Genomic DNA, 18095 nt, shown 5'->3' on the forward strand with positions numbered 1-18095 from the left:
TCTCTATTCACCTCACAGATTGTTTCTTTTGCTGAGAAGAAACTTTTTAGTTTGAATCTATCCCATTTATTGATTTTTGATTTTAATTCTGTGCTAAGGAAGTTGGGACCTAATCTGACATGATGAAGATTAGGGCCTTTTTCTTGTATTAGATGCAGGGTCTCTGGTTTAATTCCTAGGTTCTTGATCCACTTTGAGTGGAGTTTTGTGCATGGTGAGAGATAGGGGTTTAATTTCATTTTGTTGCATATGGATTTCCAGTTTTCCCAGCACCATTTGTTGAAGAGGCGATATTTTCTCCAATTTATGTTTTTGGTGCCTTTGTCTAATAGAAGATAATTGTAATTTAGTGGGTTAGTCTGTGTGTCCTCTATTCTGTACCATTGGTCTACCAGTCTGTTTTGGTGCCAATACTATGCTGTTTGGTTTCTATTGCTCTGAGCATAGTTTAGGGTCTGGTATAGTGATGTCACCTGCTTCATTCTTCCTGCTAAGGATTGTTTTAGCTATTCTGGGTCTCTTATTTTTCCAGATGAATTTCATGATTGCTTTTTCTATTTCTATGAGGAATGCCATTGGGATTTTGATCAGAATTGCATTAAATCTGTATAGTGCATTTGATAGTATGGTCGTATTGACAATGTTAATTCTGCCTATCCAAGAGCAAGGTAGATCTTTCCATCTTCTAAGATCTTCTTTGTTTTCTTTCTTTAGGGTTCTACAGTTTTCATTGTATAGATCTTTCATCTCTTTCGTTGTTGATTCCCAAGTTTTGTTTTTTTTTTTTTTTTTGAGGCTTTTGTAAATGGGGTAGTTTTCCTCATTTTCCTTCCAGAGGATTTGCACTGATGTACAGAAATGCCTTTGATTTATGGGTGTTGATTTTGTTTCCTGCTACGTTGCTGAATTCATTTACTAATTCTAGGAGTTTTCTGGTGGAATTTTTGGGTCTTCTAGGTATAGAGTCATATTATTGAAGCCAGAATTAGACAAGCAGTCAGTATAGATAGGTAAATCGAGTCAGGTCAGATGGAGTCAGGCCAATTTTGAGTGAGTCTGGGAAGTTGGAGACTGTCCCTTGAAGGATTGAAATGTTAATTCCTTCAGAGCCCTTTCTCCACTCTTATCCAGAACCTGCCCCTGCTCCAACCTGTTGTCAAAGTAACCTGTCCCAGGAATTGCCCCTCATACAGGGAGCTAGAAGTTTGTTAATGCGTCCTTGGCTGCTCCATCCTGCCCTTCCCCCCTCAGCCCACCTGTTTCCCACCTTTGGGCCACCCCACCGAGCATTCCTGGGCCTAGTCCTGTAGGAAGAAAGGAGAAATATAAGAGTGGGAGAAGGCAGGAGAGCAGAGGAAGCCTAGGACACATAGAAACAGGGCAGAACACCTCGCTTCTTGGGGTACCAGGATATCAACTATGGCGCCCTTCTCCCTCCCAGGAGAAGTCTATGTTACCCCCTTTTAAGCCCCTGCTTTATATGCTTGCCTTGGAGTGCTTCTCTAATGTTCAAACTTCAACATGTAGGAAAGGTAGCAGAATACAACAGTTACTAATAGGGCATTATGTAAAATCGTGGATGTGTAACCGACGTGATTCTGCAATCTGCATTTGGGGTAAAATTGGGAGTTCATAACCCACTTCAATCTAATGTATGAAATATGATATGTCAAGAGCTTTGTAATGTTGTGAACAACCAATAAAAAAATAAAATTAAAAAAAAGAATAATGAAAAGTTCAGTAAAAAAAAAAAAACTTCAACATGTGAGGAAGCAGGACTCGTCACCGATAACCAGAGGTATCATCATCAGCAGATAGTGCTAATTTAAGTTCTTCTTTTCCTATCCATATCCCTCTAATTTCTTTCATCTGTCTAATTGCTCTGGCCAGTGTTTCAAGAACTATGTTAAATAGAAGTGGTGAAAGAGGGCATCCCTGTCTTGTTCCAGTTTTTAGAGGAAATGCCTTCAATTTTTCTCTATTTACAATGATGTTGGCCTGGGGCTTAGCACAGATAGCCTTTACGATGTTGAGATATGTTCCTGTTATCCCTAGTTTTTCTAGTGTTTTGAACATAAAGGGGTGCTGAATTTTGTCAAATGCTTTTTCTGTGTCTATTGAGATGATCATGATTCCTATCTCTAAATCTATTGATGTGATGAATTACACTTATTGAAAAGGTATTTTTTGAAGGGACAAAGGATTGACACATAATCATGGTTGACACAAGAATGGATCAGGTGTTTTCATATAGTGATCTTGGGCACTGTCCCAAGAGGGTGAGAACAGAAGTACACAAAGCTTCTCGAGGGACTGGCTCTGAGAATTCACACCGTCTCACCTCTGCCAGGTTTTATTGGCCGAAGCAGGCCAAATACTGAGGTTCATCTCCAATTCAAGGGGTAGAAAAAATATTTTTTTTCTTAATTTGTTATTACATGACAACAGAATGCATTTTGATGTTGACCCACAATGGGGAGGGGGTAGGCATGGTACAGTGGAGGAACTTTGATTGGGCAAAGGAGAGGGAGGGTGGGGGGTTGCATGGGGGCAGGAAAGATGGTGAAATGAGGAAAAATGATTGTGGCTAGTAATTAGTGTAGCCCCAAGGAATGCTGGCTGGTGAAGATGATGCTTGAGGGTATTCGTCTGGGGTAAGCCTCCCATGAATGGAAGGAGATAGAAGTTTCTGGGATTTCTTTCAGTCAGAATCCAGAGCAGAGGGGGTCTGTCTGTTTTACACAGATGCTCCTCAATGGGGTCTGGGGCAGAGTCTCTATGAGGAATAGAACGCCCCTTATCCCCAAGCCAAGGCCAAGGGCGACCCCAAGAGTCCACAGAGAGGGGGAAGATGTTTAAAGAGGCGTCACAGCACACCTCGCTCTGCAGCTGGGGGCCTGCTGTGCTCAGTCATCTGAGTGGGGGCCTGGTGGGAGTTCCTGGGGGCATTGGACATGGGGGCCAAATGTGGACCCAGATTCTGCTGCTGACTTCCCTCAGGAGATTCCGTTAACTGTGTGAACTGCAGGCAGAGGACAGGGCGTTTGAGGGCAGCCCACTGGTCTCTTGCTTGGAGGGGCAAGAGGGGGTGAGCTTCCCAAGGGCCAATGGCCCCCATGAAGTGAGCCACCATCATGAAAGCAGCACCGTGAACTTCCATGGCGCCTGGGCGGGGGGCTGTACTTCTAGGGCCAGAACCAAGAGGGCCCCGGTGGCCCACATCAGGAAACATGTCAGTAGGGAGGCTGCATTGAAATACTGCCTGGTCAGGGATTGGGCGCCCCCCGACTTCAGCACCAGTGAAAGTGGACCTTTGCCACCGAGTCTCTCTCCACTGCTCTGGCTCTGAGGGATCCAGCAAGGAAGGAAGGGAGAGAGGGACGACTAGGACAACCGTGCCCCCTTCACAAGCCTGGGGCAGGACTGAACTGAGCAGGAGGGGAGAGGTCCTGGGCCGATGTGGAGTCAAGGTTTCTATTTAGACCAGACGGATCCCTTTAACTGGGAGCGTGCGGTAGAATTGCCACAAAGGGATTAACCAGAGCAAGTGACAGGAAAGCTATGGAATCTGCTTGGGGTTGTTTTAAGGGGCAAGGAATGTTTGAGGAGCACGTGTGAAGGCAGAGAAGGTTCTGGGCAACAGCACTGTGTGGCCAGCTGAAGTGGTGCCTCTGTCCTGGGTGAGGCACCCAGGAGGTGCTGTGGTCTGGGTTCACAGGCTGGAGGCTTGGTTCCCAGGGTGGCCGTGTGTGAAGAGCTAGAAGGACTTTTAAGAGGGAGGGAGATTCTGGGGGGTCGTTAGGTCACTGGGAGGTGCTGGACGGGATTAGGTGGTTCTCCTGGAACCTCAAGTTAATTTTCATGAGAACAAGTTGCTTTAGCAGAGCAAGACAGTCCCTCCCCACTCTCTGACATTTTATCTTTCCCTCTTACATATACTCCTGCCATCTGCCATGAAGGTCTCACCAGAGCTGATACCTCCAAAACGGTGAGTCAAGTGTTTCTTTTTTCTTTGAACATTATGTGGCCTCAGGAATTTTTGTTACAGCAACAGAAAATGGGGAAACATGTAGAGACATTTTTTAAAAGAGTTTGCCCAGCACACAGGGTGTGCGTGGAGCCTACCGTGACCAGAAACTCTCTCCTAAGGCAGCCTTATCTGTTTTTAGACCTCATGTTAGAAATCTTTCCATGGATTGGCTTGAAATGTCTTCCTGTTTTTGCACCTGGAGCCCCACAGAAGAACTCCACCTCCTACGGACATGGGAACACAGAGGACAAGGCCTCCCCCCCTCAAGTTCATCCTTTCTCCACAAGGTCTTGGCCCTGGCTCCTCTGTCTCCTCCACCAGCCCAAGTGAAACAGCAGTCGCTAGAGTTGTTGCCATGTGATTGCACTTATTTATTTTGAGTGTAAGGATGTTACGCTACAGCAAATCAACTAAGCCTTCCCTGCCGTCCATGGTGACCCAAGGGCGGAGCAGATGTGTCCCAATTGCAGGCTGGGGATCACCAAGCAGTCCAGACTGGCTCCTCCCGGTATCCATGTGCAGAGTGCCTGGGTCGGTGCTCTGACCGGCTTGAAGGGTGAGCAGGGTCATGGGGTTCACAGCAGGAAGCTGCAGCGGGGGGCAGCAGCTGGGAATGTGCAAAAATGATTTAAGTCACAGGCCAGTGATTAAGGCCTGGCCCGGAGCTGAGGGGGGATGTGCTGGAAGTTCATGTCCGGCAGCCTCCGAGGGCGGAGTCTGGGCCACACAGGCAGAGGTCTCGCTCCACGGGTGAGCGTTCCTGCTGCATGGTACCCAGGTTTGTAGGGGGGTGCCGGGGCCCTTTACTCGGCCACATCGATCGACAGCATGGCCTTGATGGCGGGGAACTTGTTGCAGGAGAAGTCAGCCAGCAGCTGCTTGGTGCCACTCCGGGTAGGCAGGATCTCAAAACGGACCTTGGACTGCTCCTTGGGGCGCAGAGCTGGCACGCTGGTGGGGAAGGGTACAGAGCAGTGTTGATGTGAGAGACACAGACCTGGGGCCCCATGGGCCTTCTGTGACCCCAACCCTGACCACTTCTTCAGCTCCCTCCAGCTGCTTCTCTTGGTCACCTGGACCCTCTAGCCCTATGACACCCAACAGGGGACTGTGGGGGCAGATTCGTGGCCCTGTAAGCATGGGCCCTGAGGGCTGGCTCTTAGCTCTGGTGACTGGGTCTTCCCAGGAGCTCAGGACTGGCGAACCCCCAAACCTAATGCAAATGCAGACTGTTGAGTTTCAAGACCACCTCCTCCTGCCCCCCCCCCCCCGCCCCGCACCGAAAAAAGTGAAGAACTCAAGGCCAGAGGGAGCTCTGTCTGTCCTGCCCAGGGCAGGCCTTCTGTCCCTCCCTTGCCATCCCCCCACCGGCCGCTCCGGCCTGGGACTCACTCGATCTTGAGGTTGCCCCGAAGCAGGCCACTGCCCTCCACCATCAGCACACAGTCCTTGACCGGCTCGTTCAGGGGGTTGGAGAAGATCATCTGCACATTCAAAGGCTTCTGCACCTGAGCCTGATCCAGCACCTGTGGAGGAGAACGGCCACCTGGTGAGGGCGGGGCAGGATGAGGTGGTGACACATGGGGGAGATGTCACTGAGAACATCCTGAAAAGGGGAGGGCCATTGATTTAGCCCTCCTAAGTGCCCGATGGCTCTCAACATCCAAGTAGGGGATTCTTAGCCAGCGCCATCAACCCCACGCTATGGAGGTGAAAACTAGGCTCGGAGGGAGAGAGGGTCTCTTACAGCAGCCGAGCGCAAGATGGCTTCTCTGCTACTCCGCAGGGAAGGGCAGCCCCCTGCTTCCCAGAACAGCTCATCCCAACTGCCAGCTATTGGGGCATTAGGACATTTTTCATGCTGAATTTAATAACATTTTCTTGAGCCTCCCAGTAATTGGGCTTGTTTTTTTCGCCTTGAAGCCAGACCCTCTCTTCCAAGGAGGCCCCGTGGCTTCGGAGTTCTGCTCAGATCCCGGCTCACAGCCAGAGCCCTTCGCTCCTGGTCACAGGTGTTAGGTCCCCCCCACTCCATCCATGCCACTCTTCTTTGATGACAACCCAGTCTACTGATTTCCTTCCAAACTTTGGTTCTGGGTGTGTCATGTTGTGGTCTGGGTAGGGCTCCAACACTGACCAGTCAAGGGTAAAGAAAGTGAAGCCAGGACTCAGGGTCAGAAAAGTCAACTGGACTGTTTAAGATGAAAGCTATTGTCCTTTTTTTTGGGGGGGGGGCGGGTACTGGAGATTGAACTCAGGGGCCCTCGACCACTGATCACATCCCCAGCCCTATTCTGTATTTTATTTAGAGACAGGGTCTCACTGAGTTGCTTAGTGCCTCTCCATTTCTGAGGCTGCCTTTGAACTTGCCATCCTCCTGCCTCAGTCTCCCAAGCCACTGGGATTACAGGCATGTGCCACCACGCCCAGAGAAAGCTGTTATCCTTCTGCAAAGAGCTGGCCAGCACTCTGGACAGACATATCTGGTAAAGACCGACAGTTATCCCTCCTGTACTAGAAGGGACCAAATGAGATCACAGACAGGGAGGAAAGTATTATGGAAATTGTGTGGCTGGGGGAATTCTTTTCTTCTGCTTTTAGGATCACGGGAGGTTGCTGTGTTTTGTTAGTTTGGTTTTTGTTTTTCTTGTCATTGGTCCTCACAGCAACTCATTGCATAGTGACAAAGCGTTCAGACTAATGCAATAACTTGGGAAATCCACACACTAGGAGCAGCAGGGCCCAGCAGTTTCCCGAGCCTTCACCCCTTTTGACAGGCCTTGCTATACCGACCAATAATTCGTGCATAGTTCAAGTGGTCTCGAGACCATGATTTTAAGTGTTGGTATAATTTTAAGAGTGAAGCACTATTTTAGGCTGTTAGGATATAACATAAGTAGATGTCATATTTTTTCCATCGATATTGGAGATCTCCACGTGTTTGTTTCTTTTTCTTTATTGCTATTGACCATCTTCTCCTACTAACCCTGATCTGTAAATATACCGGAAGGAGAGCATGAGGACCACAGGTCACAGATTTGGAGGATGTCAACTTTTGGAACAGTATTTCGACTTTCTGACTCTACTGCCTAAGGTCCTCAATGCTAATTGTCAATCAGTGCCAGATGAGATAATGGGATTTTACCCAAATTGTTATCTTTTCATACAAATCACCTTGGCGAGTTTAAAAATCTGTGCCGTGCTCTGAGTGAGCGAGGCCTGGATTTGTTCAATCAAGTCCATTGTCTGGAGGCTTCCAGGAGAGAACATGAGTGTAAGAAGGAGACTCAGGGGCGTTTCATAAAGATTAAAGGTTAACGATGGGACCCTTCTGGCCTGTGCGTGTTCTGATTTTCTTTGTAAAGATAAAGTAGCCTTGAAATGGAGATCCAAAAGACATAGGGTTAAAATGTTGAATAAAATATAACTCTAAGGAGGTCTGAGGATATTGGATAAAGGAATGGAATGGGGAAAAACAGCTTCATTTCAACACTCATCATTTTAAGGCAAAATGTTTTCATAACTGAGTTGGCTGCTAGCCACCGTCATTTTCTAGCCTGAGGCATTGGAACGGACACTTGGCCATCCGTTGTGTCAACAGAGATGGGGAGAGTGTCTTGGCAAAGCCTTGTGAAGAAAGAAGGCTATACAGTACAGGGAACATGAGGGGACTGACAGTGCCATCTGTCCCCCGGGTGGGGGTTGGAGGGAAGAATGCGAGCCCAGACCAACAGCTCTGGCCAATCATGACCCAAGGAGGACGAGCTTTGTATTTTACAAATATTGATGATCTACTAAGAAACTGTTCAGTGAAGAGCCCGGGGGCACCTGCCTTCTTCGGTTTACAGTCAGGGAGGGGAGCAAACCATTGTACCAATAAACAAGAGAGTTCAGCTGGGACAAATGCAGTGAAGGAAGAAGACGGGCAGGCGGAGTGTATAACTGGGGAGCAGGCTTGATTTGGGGGCGTCAGGAAAGGCTTCCCAGGGGAAATGGCACCCTGAAAGGGAAGTGTCTTATTATCCCTATGAGAGAGTGTCGGTGCTGATACATCCTGAGGCCCATTTGATGCTCAGCCTGAGGTCAGAATTACTGCCTCTGCCTGCTGTCCTCACATGGACCGTCCAGGCACTGGGGAAGCTGTAGGGGGACAGACAGGCTTAGAGTCCACACAGACGCTCCTTCTTGGCACTGAAGAAGGGACAGAGTGGTAGCTGGGGCCCCTGCATGGCAGGGCTCCTAGGAGGGAGTCTGGGAGCAGAGTCTGAAGACAAAGGCCAGCTCTGAACACAGAGAGAGGGTCCTAGGGCTCAGCCACTTTGGATGCTGCTGTGGCGACCAACCTTGGAAAGGACATAGGTTTAGGGGAAGGGGCCAGAGGTCTAGCCCCGGCTCTGGTAGGAACTGTCTGTTCCCCTTTCTCTGGGCCTTGCTTTACCTACTTGTGAATGACAGGATATAAGAACCTAAGATTTGGCTTCTAAGAGTCCATGATTCCACAACCCTGGGCTCCAGAGGCTGGGGAGATGCGGGGAGTCAAGTCTGCTAGTTATCTGATCCATGGACGGTGACTGAGCGGCAGCCATGGAAGGACACTGGAGCTCTCCTGGACCCTGGGATTCCCGAGCCTGGGCCTCTGGGATTCCTGGGCCCAGCATGGCCCAGAGTCCAGCACGTGCTCGGTAATGGTCCAACAGGCGGAAGCGAGCCCTCCCCAGTCCTGCCTCACTGATGTCCCCAGTGGATCAAGAATGGGAACCAAAGAAGCAGCCAGCAACTGTGCCTGTTTATCTCTCCAGATAGGAAGCACACACTGTGGCCTGAGCAGAGCCCTGGGCTGATGCATTTGGCAGAGACCTGAGCCAAGCTGAGCCTGGTTCTCTACCATGTGTGCCGAGCTGCGGAGGCTGGACGCTGGGGGCCGAGGCACTCCCCCCATCCCCTTACCTCCAGGATCAGCGCAGGGTTGTCCAGGACGAGGTCCCGTTCCACCACCACCTCGTCCTCATCGGCCAGCTTGCATATGGCTGTGGTCCGGATCATGTTGTCTGCCTTCAGGTACTTTTCATACTGACCGTACGAGATCTTCACAGGATGCTGCACTTCTGTAAGAAGAAGCCAGGGGAATGGAGGGAGGGTGGGGATGGACCCTGCTGTCAAGCCAGGTCAAGCAGGGAGGAGAGTCCTCCCTGGGCCAGGCCCTGCGCTGGGTGGGCTCCAGGGCAGGGCCCAGGGAGGGCCCAGAGCTCCAGGGAGCTGGACTCTGGAAAGGATGGGCTTTGTCACTCCCTGCTTTGGAAAATGTTAAAGACAAGTTTCCTCCTAAAGAGGCAGAGAGGAGTGGGAATGTTAACTGATTGCCTAATGGCAGTGACAATAACGATGACAACACAATAATAACCGGGGAGGGAAGCCAGGGTATCAGCTAAAGAAGTGCTTGGAGCCTTCCTAGTCATCTGATGACCTGGGATTCTATTGCAAAACCTTCCCCAACCCGCTTCTGGGCTCTCCTGCTCTGGAATCATCCACACGCCAGTGACAAAGCTTTGCAAGGCCACATTTTTCTAAATCATATTGCTCCTCTTTCATGTCACAATAAAAATCTTCCATGGCTTTTGGCTACCTCAGAGATGGAGCCCAGACCCTCAGCTGGCCCTGCGTTGTCTGTGACCGGCTCACCTCCACGTTTCTCATCATTCCTTACACAGAACAGGCACGTCTGCCCTTCTCCACCTGCCTCTTGTTCCCTACTGCTTTCCCTGGCCGGAGCCCATCTGTCCAGCTCCTCTCCAGGGTTCAGGGCATCTCCTGTTCTGCTACTGCAGTCCACAGGCACTGCCTCTGCTCTGACGGCCCTGGACACTGTTCTCCCTCATGCAGTTGTGCTGCTTTTGATCCAGGAGGAATTTGCCATGACTGTCCCCAGAAAGGAAAAGACAGTCCCTTGCATCAGATGCTCCAACCCTCTCAGTGACTGAACTGTCTGGATCCAAACCTGAGAGAGCAAGAGACTTACCTAGGATCACCCAGCAAGCACTAGACAGCATCAAGTCTCCAGGACCATTGTGCCTGCCTCCCCACCTCTTTCCCATTTTGGTCCACTGTCTCTTGCTAAAGGATGTTTCTGAATCCATTTCCCTTATGTGGATTATTTTTGGCCTCCAGAAATAGCTTCTTCCAAGGCTGGGAGTGTAGCTCAGTGGTAGAATGCTTCCCTATCATGTGTGAGGCCCTGGGTTCAGTTCCTACTACCACACACTCCACACACACACACACACACACACACACAAAACATGAAAACAAACAATACAAAATCCTCCTTTGAGTTTCAAAGGTAAATAATATCACCTGTATGTGTATATAGGAAGCAGCAATCAAAAACAAACTAGCGAAAGAAAGATAAATAGAGTAGAGCGAGGAAAAGAGGGAGAAAGAGAAGAGGAGGGAGGGAGGGACAAACAGAATTAAAATTGAATCCCATGCCTGTATGATTTTGTCAAAATGAACCCAACCATTATGTATAACTGTAATGCTGTAATTAAAAAAAAAAGAAATAAACACTGACGTGGCTGCATCAATATAGTAGGCTGATTTTAAGTCCTTTGAGTATACAGAGGAATGAGATAGCTGGATCAAATGGTGGTTCCCTTCTAAATTTTCTGAGGAATCTCCATACTGCTTTCCAGAATGGTTGTACCAATTTTCAGTCCCACCAGCAATGCCATGACTGTCCCCAGTGTGCCTTTTGTGTATAGCAGCTCAACTCACAGTAGCTAAACTATGGAATGACCTAGGTGCCCTTCAACAGGTGAATGGATAAAGAAAATGTGGTATATATACCCAATACAACATGACTCCGCCTTAAAGAACAACAAAATTTTGGCATTTGCAAGTAAATGGATGGAGCTGGAGAATATCATGCTAAGGGAAATCAGCCAGTCTCAAAAAACCAAAGGCTGAATGTTTTCTCTGATATGCAGATGCTAATTCACAACGAGTGGGTGGCTAGGTAAAACCAGAGGTACTTTGGATGAGACACAGGGGAGTGAAGGGAGGGGGGTAGTAAGGATAGTAGAATGAATCAGACGGTGTTACCCTATGGACATATGTGACAACATGACCAGTGGGATTCTACATCCTGTACAACCAGAAGAATGAGAAGTTATACTCCATTTATGTATGATGTGCCATAATGCATTCTACTGTCATGTATAATAATTAGAACAAATTTTAAAAACATTAAAACAAGTTGTTTCTGATATTGAAAACATTTCTACCAAAATCTGCCACAAGAGACTGGTGGAGGATGCTGCCTTCTGACAGGTGAAGCACATCTCAATTTCTCTGCAGACACAATTCTTTCATGATGGGCTACATCATTAATCAGTTTCCATTATGTGAAGCAAATAGCTACCCCGCCCTTGCTAATCGGCTTTGTAAGTCCAAACTTTTCATCACAGCTGGAAGGATTTTGCCAGTGTGGGCATACCTGCATTCTGATCCCACAAAACCCGGCTGGCTTCCTCCGCTCCACCTCTTCCCTCCCCACTTGCCTGCACCACCCTGGGGCAAGGAGTCACTCACTGTTCCTCCCAAATGCTCAAAGCTCCAAGAAAACCTGTCACTTTGTCAGGAATCAAGAACTCCACTCACACCCTGGGAGGCTTCGAGACCCTGTGGTCTATGACAGTCCACCTGGGGCTGAACCTGAAAAGCGATCCCTGGGGAGGGGAAGTGAGGTGGGGGCGGGGTGAAGGTGGGAATGGAGACATGGCAAACAGGCTCTGGAAACCAATGTGAAGACCTTGGCATTGCCACTCAAGGGCTTTGATGCCATCTCTAAACAGGACACTAATATCTACCCTCTTGGAGAAGATTTGAACAAAGTAGTATTTAAGGACACTCTGCAAATTGCTGGGGTGTGTATGCCTGTGCTGTGACTATGAGCTGCCAACGTCTCCTTCCCTCCCTCTCCTAGGGTGTAAGAGGATTTTGGTTGATACCATCACGACTTAATGCTGTTCATAGAGATGGTAACTGCCAAGCACTCAAATCTGAGGCTTATCCTCCTTCATTCCTCTGTCCCCAGTCAGCTAGTTCACCGGGAGCCCAGCAGGAGCCCTCCAGTTCTCCACAGACTGCTAACTACTTTGCACCGCTTAGAGGACGAGTTACCTTCTTCGGGTTCCAGGGATATGATGGCAGAGTCCTTCCACACCTCGTGGACAAGGGTGCCATTGTAGACGATGGTCCAGGCGGTCATGTGCACGGCCACCGTCTTTCGGTCCTGGCTCTGGTTCTTGAGCAGCAGGATTAGGTTGACTTCTTGGCCTACTTCCAGCACACCGTTGACCTTGAACCTCCCAGAGATGCTGGGCGACGACCCCTCTCCTTCCTCACTCTCGGCCGATGTCGGCCTGATGGACGCACTGGGTTTCAGTTTTTTCATTGCCCGTTGTTGCACTTGTCGTTCCTCACCAGAACCTGGGTGTTGGGAAAAGGCAGCAGCATCTCAGAGAGGTGGCAGCAACTGGGACGAAGGTCAGTGGCCTACCTGGAAGGGGGGTCCTGGAACTAACACTGGCTCTACTGCTCTGCCACTATGACACTCAAAGCAAGATATCCATGCATACTCCTAACTGAGGCTCCCAGGCTGCGGGTCGCGGGTCCTTTCTCCAATCTGGTCAGTATTGTCATGAGGCTGGTCTGCTCCTGCCCAAGATGACTATATGGCTTGGTCATTCTCGTGTCAAGTTAGATTTCTTTCTTTTTTTCTGGTACTGGAAATTGAACTCAGAGTGATCTTACCACCCAGCCCTTTTTTTTTTTTTTTTTTTTAATTTTAAGACAGGATCTTACTTAATTACCCAGGCTACCCTTAAACCTGAGATCCTCCTACCTTAGCACAGGTGTAGACCACCACCATACCTTGCTTTATTTTTTTTTTAAAGGTTTTTATGGGACTTAACAGGCCATTTTAAAGTAAATAATAAAAACTGAGCTGAAAAAGGTTAGGATGAATTCATAAGAAAAAAAATACAAAAACCAAAGTTATGATTTAGACCTGATTTTGTTTAAAAAAAAAAAAAAAACAACTCAAAACACTTCCCTGTGTTCCCCTGCCTTGTGTCTAAAGGCACTTTAAAAGTCAGAGAGTGACATTTCTGTCTGTGCCAGTCAACTAGAAATTCCCGTGGCTGGTATGGTTCCAAGTTGTGAATAAAAGGGTGGGTTTTCTGATTCTGATGCAGTTGAGAGTGCTGCCCAATATGAGGGGGATAAGGAACCCTTGGAGAGTGACAATTATGTACCCAAAAAGGGCTCTGGGGGCAATAAAAGCTGAGTAACCAACTACTGGCCTCTGCCAGGCTGACTCAGCAGCCTGAGGCCGGCTAGGCGGTATGAGGCTCCCTGCCTGGACCCGGAGAAGAAGAAGGAGAGTTCTCCCAGGAATCTGGAAGAATGACCACATTGACCTCTGTAGGCCACCCGATGGACCCTTGCTCCCTCAACCAACCTGTGACATTTCTAAGGCGCCAGGTGACTTATGATCAGCACTTGACAACTTGGTGAGCTCTTGCCTGTAGGTTATAGGCAGAGACTTCAGAGGCTGAGGGATCCAAGCACATCAGGCTAAGAGGTGACTAGGTCAAGCCAAGCTGGGGATTAGATGCAGAGGAGGAAGGGACCTTCTAGAGCCCTGGCCTAAGGTTCCTCCCACACGCCCTATTGAAAGGAGGCAGCCAGATTGATTACCCGAGCCAAGAGCTGCTGGTAGGCTGGGTTCCTTTGGATGCCCTTCCATTGTCTGGTCCGCTGTCAGTCCATGCCCAGGGCTGTGAGCGAGCTGGGAGCACGCAGGGATCTGAGCCTTCTATGCCCGGGACCTCCAAGCAGGTGTGTTTGCACAATGAGGCTCAGCGCTTAGATGCCTATATAGGTCACCTGCTGGGCTTACTCAATACTAAACTTCCTGCTGCTGTTTTCTCCCTGTGGTGTTGCTGTTGTGTAAATGCTTAGCAACCCATTTTATGAGCTTTTCCTCCCTGGGGCCCTCAGAGACAAGCTGGTATTATCAGGTAAGAAAGACTGGGCAACACTGGTCAGGGTGATCTGTCTTGCTCATGCCAGGGCTGAGGCATTTCCAGGAAATTTTGCAGGGACCCCCTACTTAGCCTCTCTCCATTGCTTAGGGGGTTTGGCTGGGTTAGCCAGAGCCCCGGAAGAGCAGGATCAAGGTGCAGGAATAATAGGAGACTCATAGGCTCCTTTATGCAAGTAAGCAGTGCCTTGAGAAGTCATTATTCCAGGGAGGTTACAGATGTTAAGATAGGCTACCACACCATTTATTAAGTCCTCTGTAGATGCCAGGCACTGCACTTGGCACACTGCGTACAGCCCTATATTTAAATCCAACTGAAGACAGGTATTGCCATTCCCATGTTCCCAGTGAGGAAACCAGGAATCTGAGATCATATGAAACCTGCTTGAGGCTGCATAGATATAAGTGGTAGAACTGGAGTTCACTTTCTGTCCTAGGTCACTTGTTCTCTGTACACCTGTTTCTGCATCATGACATTGTTGAAAAACCCTCCTTCTCCATCTGCCTCCCCCAGGACCCTGTCTGCCGTGCTCTCTATTGTCGCATGCCCCGGGCCCAAGCCTGGGGCAGGCACTCAAGAATGGCTGAGGAGAGCTGTCGGCATAAAAATGGAGTTGCTGGTGTCAACCCTAACCAGAATAATAATAATAATAATAATAATAATAATAATAATAATTCTCATGTATAATGGACTGACAGCAACAAACTCAAAAGACTCTGCCAGAACCAAGAGTTATCACAGAGGCCACCACGGCCAGACACAAAAATGACCTCTACAAGGACATCTTCCCAGCGACTGTTAACCCTTGGACTGATGTCACTCTGGTTATTAATCATTCTGCCCAAAGTTTATTGCATCAAAATATCTGATGTAATCTTTGTTTTTTGCCTTAAAAAACGTCTCCTTGTCTCACTCTCTTTGCACACACCCACGGTTCACTATGGTACGTGTATTCCCATTACAATGCTCTGCCATTCCCAAATAAATATAACTTATTTTTGGAGAACCCTGGCTCTAATTATTTATTTTTTTAGATATGACAGGCTCCCTGCATGCTTATGGACTGACAGAAGGTTCATCTGACCTCCACTCTGGGGATACCCTGCAGAGACAGGTGGAGGCCAAACTGAGGCCATCAATCTCATGACCCCAGAGGTATTTCTCAAAAATCTCTACAAAGATCGTCACTCAGAAGGGTTGTACCTCTGGCATAGGGGTCAGGCCCTGTCTCAGATTTCCTCTTCTGTAAACTTTGGACAACACCAAGAAGAACCAGAAGTTGCTCAAAAGATTTCAAGCTTATTTTAGGGGGCACTGTGAGCACCTTTGCAAGAGTTCTCCTCTTGACCTTGGGAATCAGCTGCAAGGAACAATGCATCAACTATTTCCAAACATTTCAGAAAGAGTGAACCATTGAACCCATTAAGGAGTGACCATGACCTGCTAGAACAAGTGCTACATTACTCTGGGCTATTTCTAACCATGAACTTCACCTTCACAGGCCACCACCAAGAATCAACCACTCTGCTGCTGGTTCCAAAAACAATTTCCAAGCAACAGATGGAACTGGAGTGCAGGGAGCTCCATAACACCTGACCTTTCAAGGCCACCCCAAGGACCAGCGCTGGTGTGCATGCTGGAGGTTTTGGGGACTCGAGTGTTGGCCTTACCATGCGATCACACCTCATCTGGCTTTTTGGGAAGCCTCTAAATGAACATAGCCCAGGCCTGTGTCTCTAGATTTCTTTGTCCGTTTCTTGTTTTCAAATGGAGGATAGGGGAGCAGGAGGACAGGAAAATCTTTCCCCAAACCTTGGGGATCTTCATGGGTAACATGTCTCCCCCTGTGGGGTTCAGTCCTAGTGCTTCCCCAGCTGTGCACTGACAAGGAGACACAGCTGGAGCTGAGCTGGGCAGACAGCTCCCTGTGCCCTGAAGCAAACTTCTATGGCAATGCAGCTACTATTGACATTCCTATCCCTACTGTCCGGGCAGTTGCCAAGGACATTCCATGCCAAGGAGCCATCCTCCCATTCAGGCAGAAGTAGCTGAGAAAGGTGGCGGGGGAATGAGGCCTTTTCTCCTCTCCACCCTCAAAACTGCCCGCCCACCCTGGAGCCTTGCGGGGCCAGCCATCAGGGCCCTCTTACCTTCTGGGTACTTGTACTTCTCCGTGACATCCATGCGAGAGTAGCTGCCCACCGCCTTGGTGCTGATGAATTGGCCAATGCTGTGAGTGTCCACGCCGTTCTGCTTCTGGCTGCCATTGGAAGCATTATAGATCCAGGTGACGCGGTCAGCGTTCACTTCCGCAAAGATGAAGGGCATGTCGAAATTCAGGTCCACATCACCCTCTCGGATCGCGTTCACCGAAGCTGGGCCGCACTGGTACACTCCTGGTGGCCAGGACGAGAGGTTGGGTGTGTAGATGCTAAGGCTTGACCCATCTGCCACCGCCTTGCAGAGCCTGCTTCTCTGAGGACCTTCTGCCGTCATGCCAGCCCCCTGCCTCTGCCCTGGCCAAGCTCCTTCAGTGGGGACGGTGTGTCCGACTCATCTGGACTCAGTGGGCACCTTCCCATTGCTATCTTTCTGCAATGGCACCCTTCTCCAACTCCACCCTTACCTAACCCTGGCTCCATCCAGCCTCCCTGGGGTGCCTAATCTCAACAGGTCTAGTCAGTCTTCCCTGTCTTGTGCTCATGGCCACTGTCTCTTTTCTTCCTCTGCGAATCACTCTGGCCTCCAAGGTCATTCATTGCTCTCTTATTCCTGGAAGACTCCCTCAATGCCCAGCCCCCAGGATCTCTTGCTTTTCTGAGCTCTCGTGCCCTGATCTTCACCATCCTCCTCTGGCACGCAGCACAGGGAGCTTAGGTTTGAAAGAAACAACTCAAAATGCTGTGGAGGAAAGAAAAGCAAGAGGAAAGGCCCCAAGAGAGCCTGGGACCCCAGCCCTGATGGGAGAGAGGAGGGAGAGAGGCCAGGGGTCAGAGTTCAGGCCTGGAACAGAGATGCGATATGGTGGCCTGTTGGAAGGAGAGCTGTGTGTGAGGCCACCCAGGGAGGAGAGGGGACTGCTGTGGTCACAATCCTGGGGTCTGGGGTAGAGCAGAGAATGTGGAATAAATCCCAAGGGCCAAAGGGAGCCATGAGGTTTCTGTGCTGGGAAGGACAAGCTGCTGGAAGTCACCTGGCACATGCCGGGGCCTCTCCCGTGGGAGTAGCAGCCAGACGGGGTGCAGAGGAGGCACCATGTTAACTAGCAGCCCGAGCCAGAAGAGATGAGGAGGGGGAAACTATTTTTTAAAACAGTGTTAAAAACCGTGTTGCACTTTGCAGTGAGAGACAGGCCTTTTAGGTTTCTACATGTGTTGCTGTCCTGCTGTAAATAATGGGGAGGCTCATGACTTGCAGCTAAGCCCAAAGCAGGGCCAGCAGAGGGTTACCTTGGCTCCTTTCCTGGGGGGTAGCATCCAACACCTGCCATCCATTGAATATAGGCCCCAGGTCATTTCGCATAAACCAGGCTTCATTCCAGACGTGAAAATTCCTGCAGATAGAACCAGAGACTGCAGAACCTGCCTAAGGTCACACAGCAGACAAGTGGCGCAACACCACATCCCTGACCTGGCAGCAGAGCACCCTGGTCCTCATCAGGTGAGTTAACTCTGTGCCAGCTACTGTACAATGGATTGGGTGAGCACTGTCCCACAGGAATCCGCACCGACTGTGAAATGGGTACTACTTTTAGATTCATTTCATAAAAAGGGAAACTGAGGCTCAGAGACACTGAGCAGCTAGCAAAGACGGAGTCAAAGTCTGAACCCAGACGTGCCTAACTTTCAAAGCCAAAGCCTTGCCCACCATGGTCCACTGCCTTTCTGGGGAGCAGAATGAATAGAAGGCAGCTGGCCAGATAGTCTGTATCCTCTTGGGGACATTGCTGTATCCTGTGTGGG

General features: G+C 49.3%; 1 protein-coding gene across 1 annotated transcript in view; it reads right to left on the bottom strand.

The window, feature by feature from the left end:
• Positions 1-4833: 4833 nt before the first annotated feature.
• The window catches only part of Tgm3 (transglutaminase 3), a 31662-nt gene continuing 18400 nt past the window's right edge, over positions 4834-18095 (bottom strand). Inside the window, exons 8-13 of the mRNA XM_077800164.1 lie at positions 17583-17686; positions 16284-16529; positions 12206-12514; positions 8978-9135; positions 5423-5556; positions 4834-4981 (exon numbers count right to left, since the gene is read on the bottom strand). Of these exons, the coding sequence (XP_077656290.1) occupies positions 4834-4981; positions 5423-5556; positions 8978-9135; positions 12206-12514; positions 16284-16529; positions 17583-17686 (1099 nt within the window). The remainder of the gene's footprint in view (positions 4982-5422; positions 5557-8977; positions 9136-12205; positions 12515-16283; positions 16530-17582; positions 17687-18095) is intronic.

Source organism: Urocitellus parryii, chromosome 6 (genome assembly GCF_045843805.1).
Source record: "Urocitellus parryii isolate mUroPar1 chromosome 6, mUroPar1.hap1, whole genome shotgun sequence".
NCBI classification, from domain to species: Eukaryota; Metazoa; Chordata; class Mammalia; order Rodentia; family Sciuridae; genus Urocitellus; species Urocitellus parryii.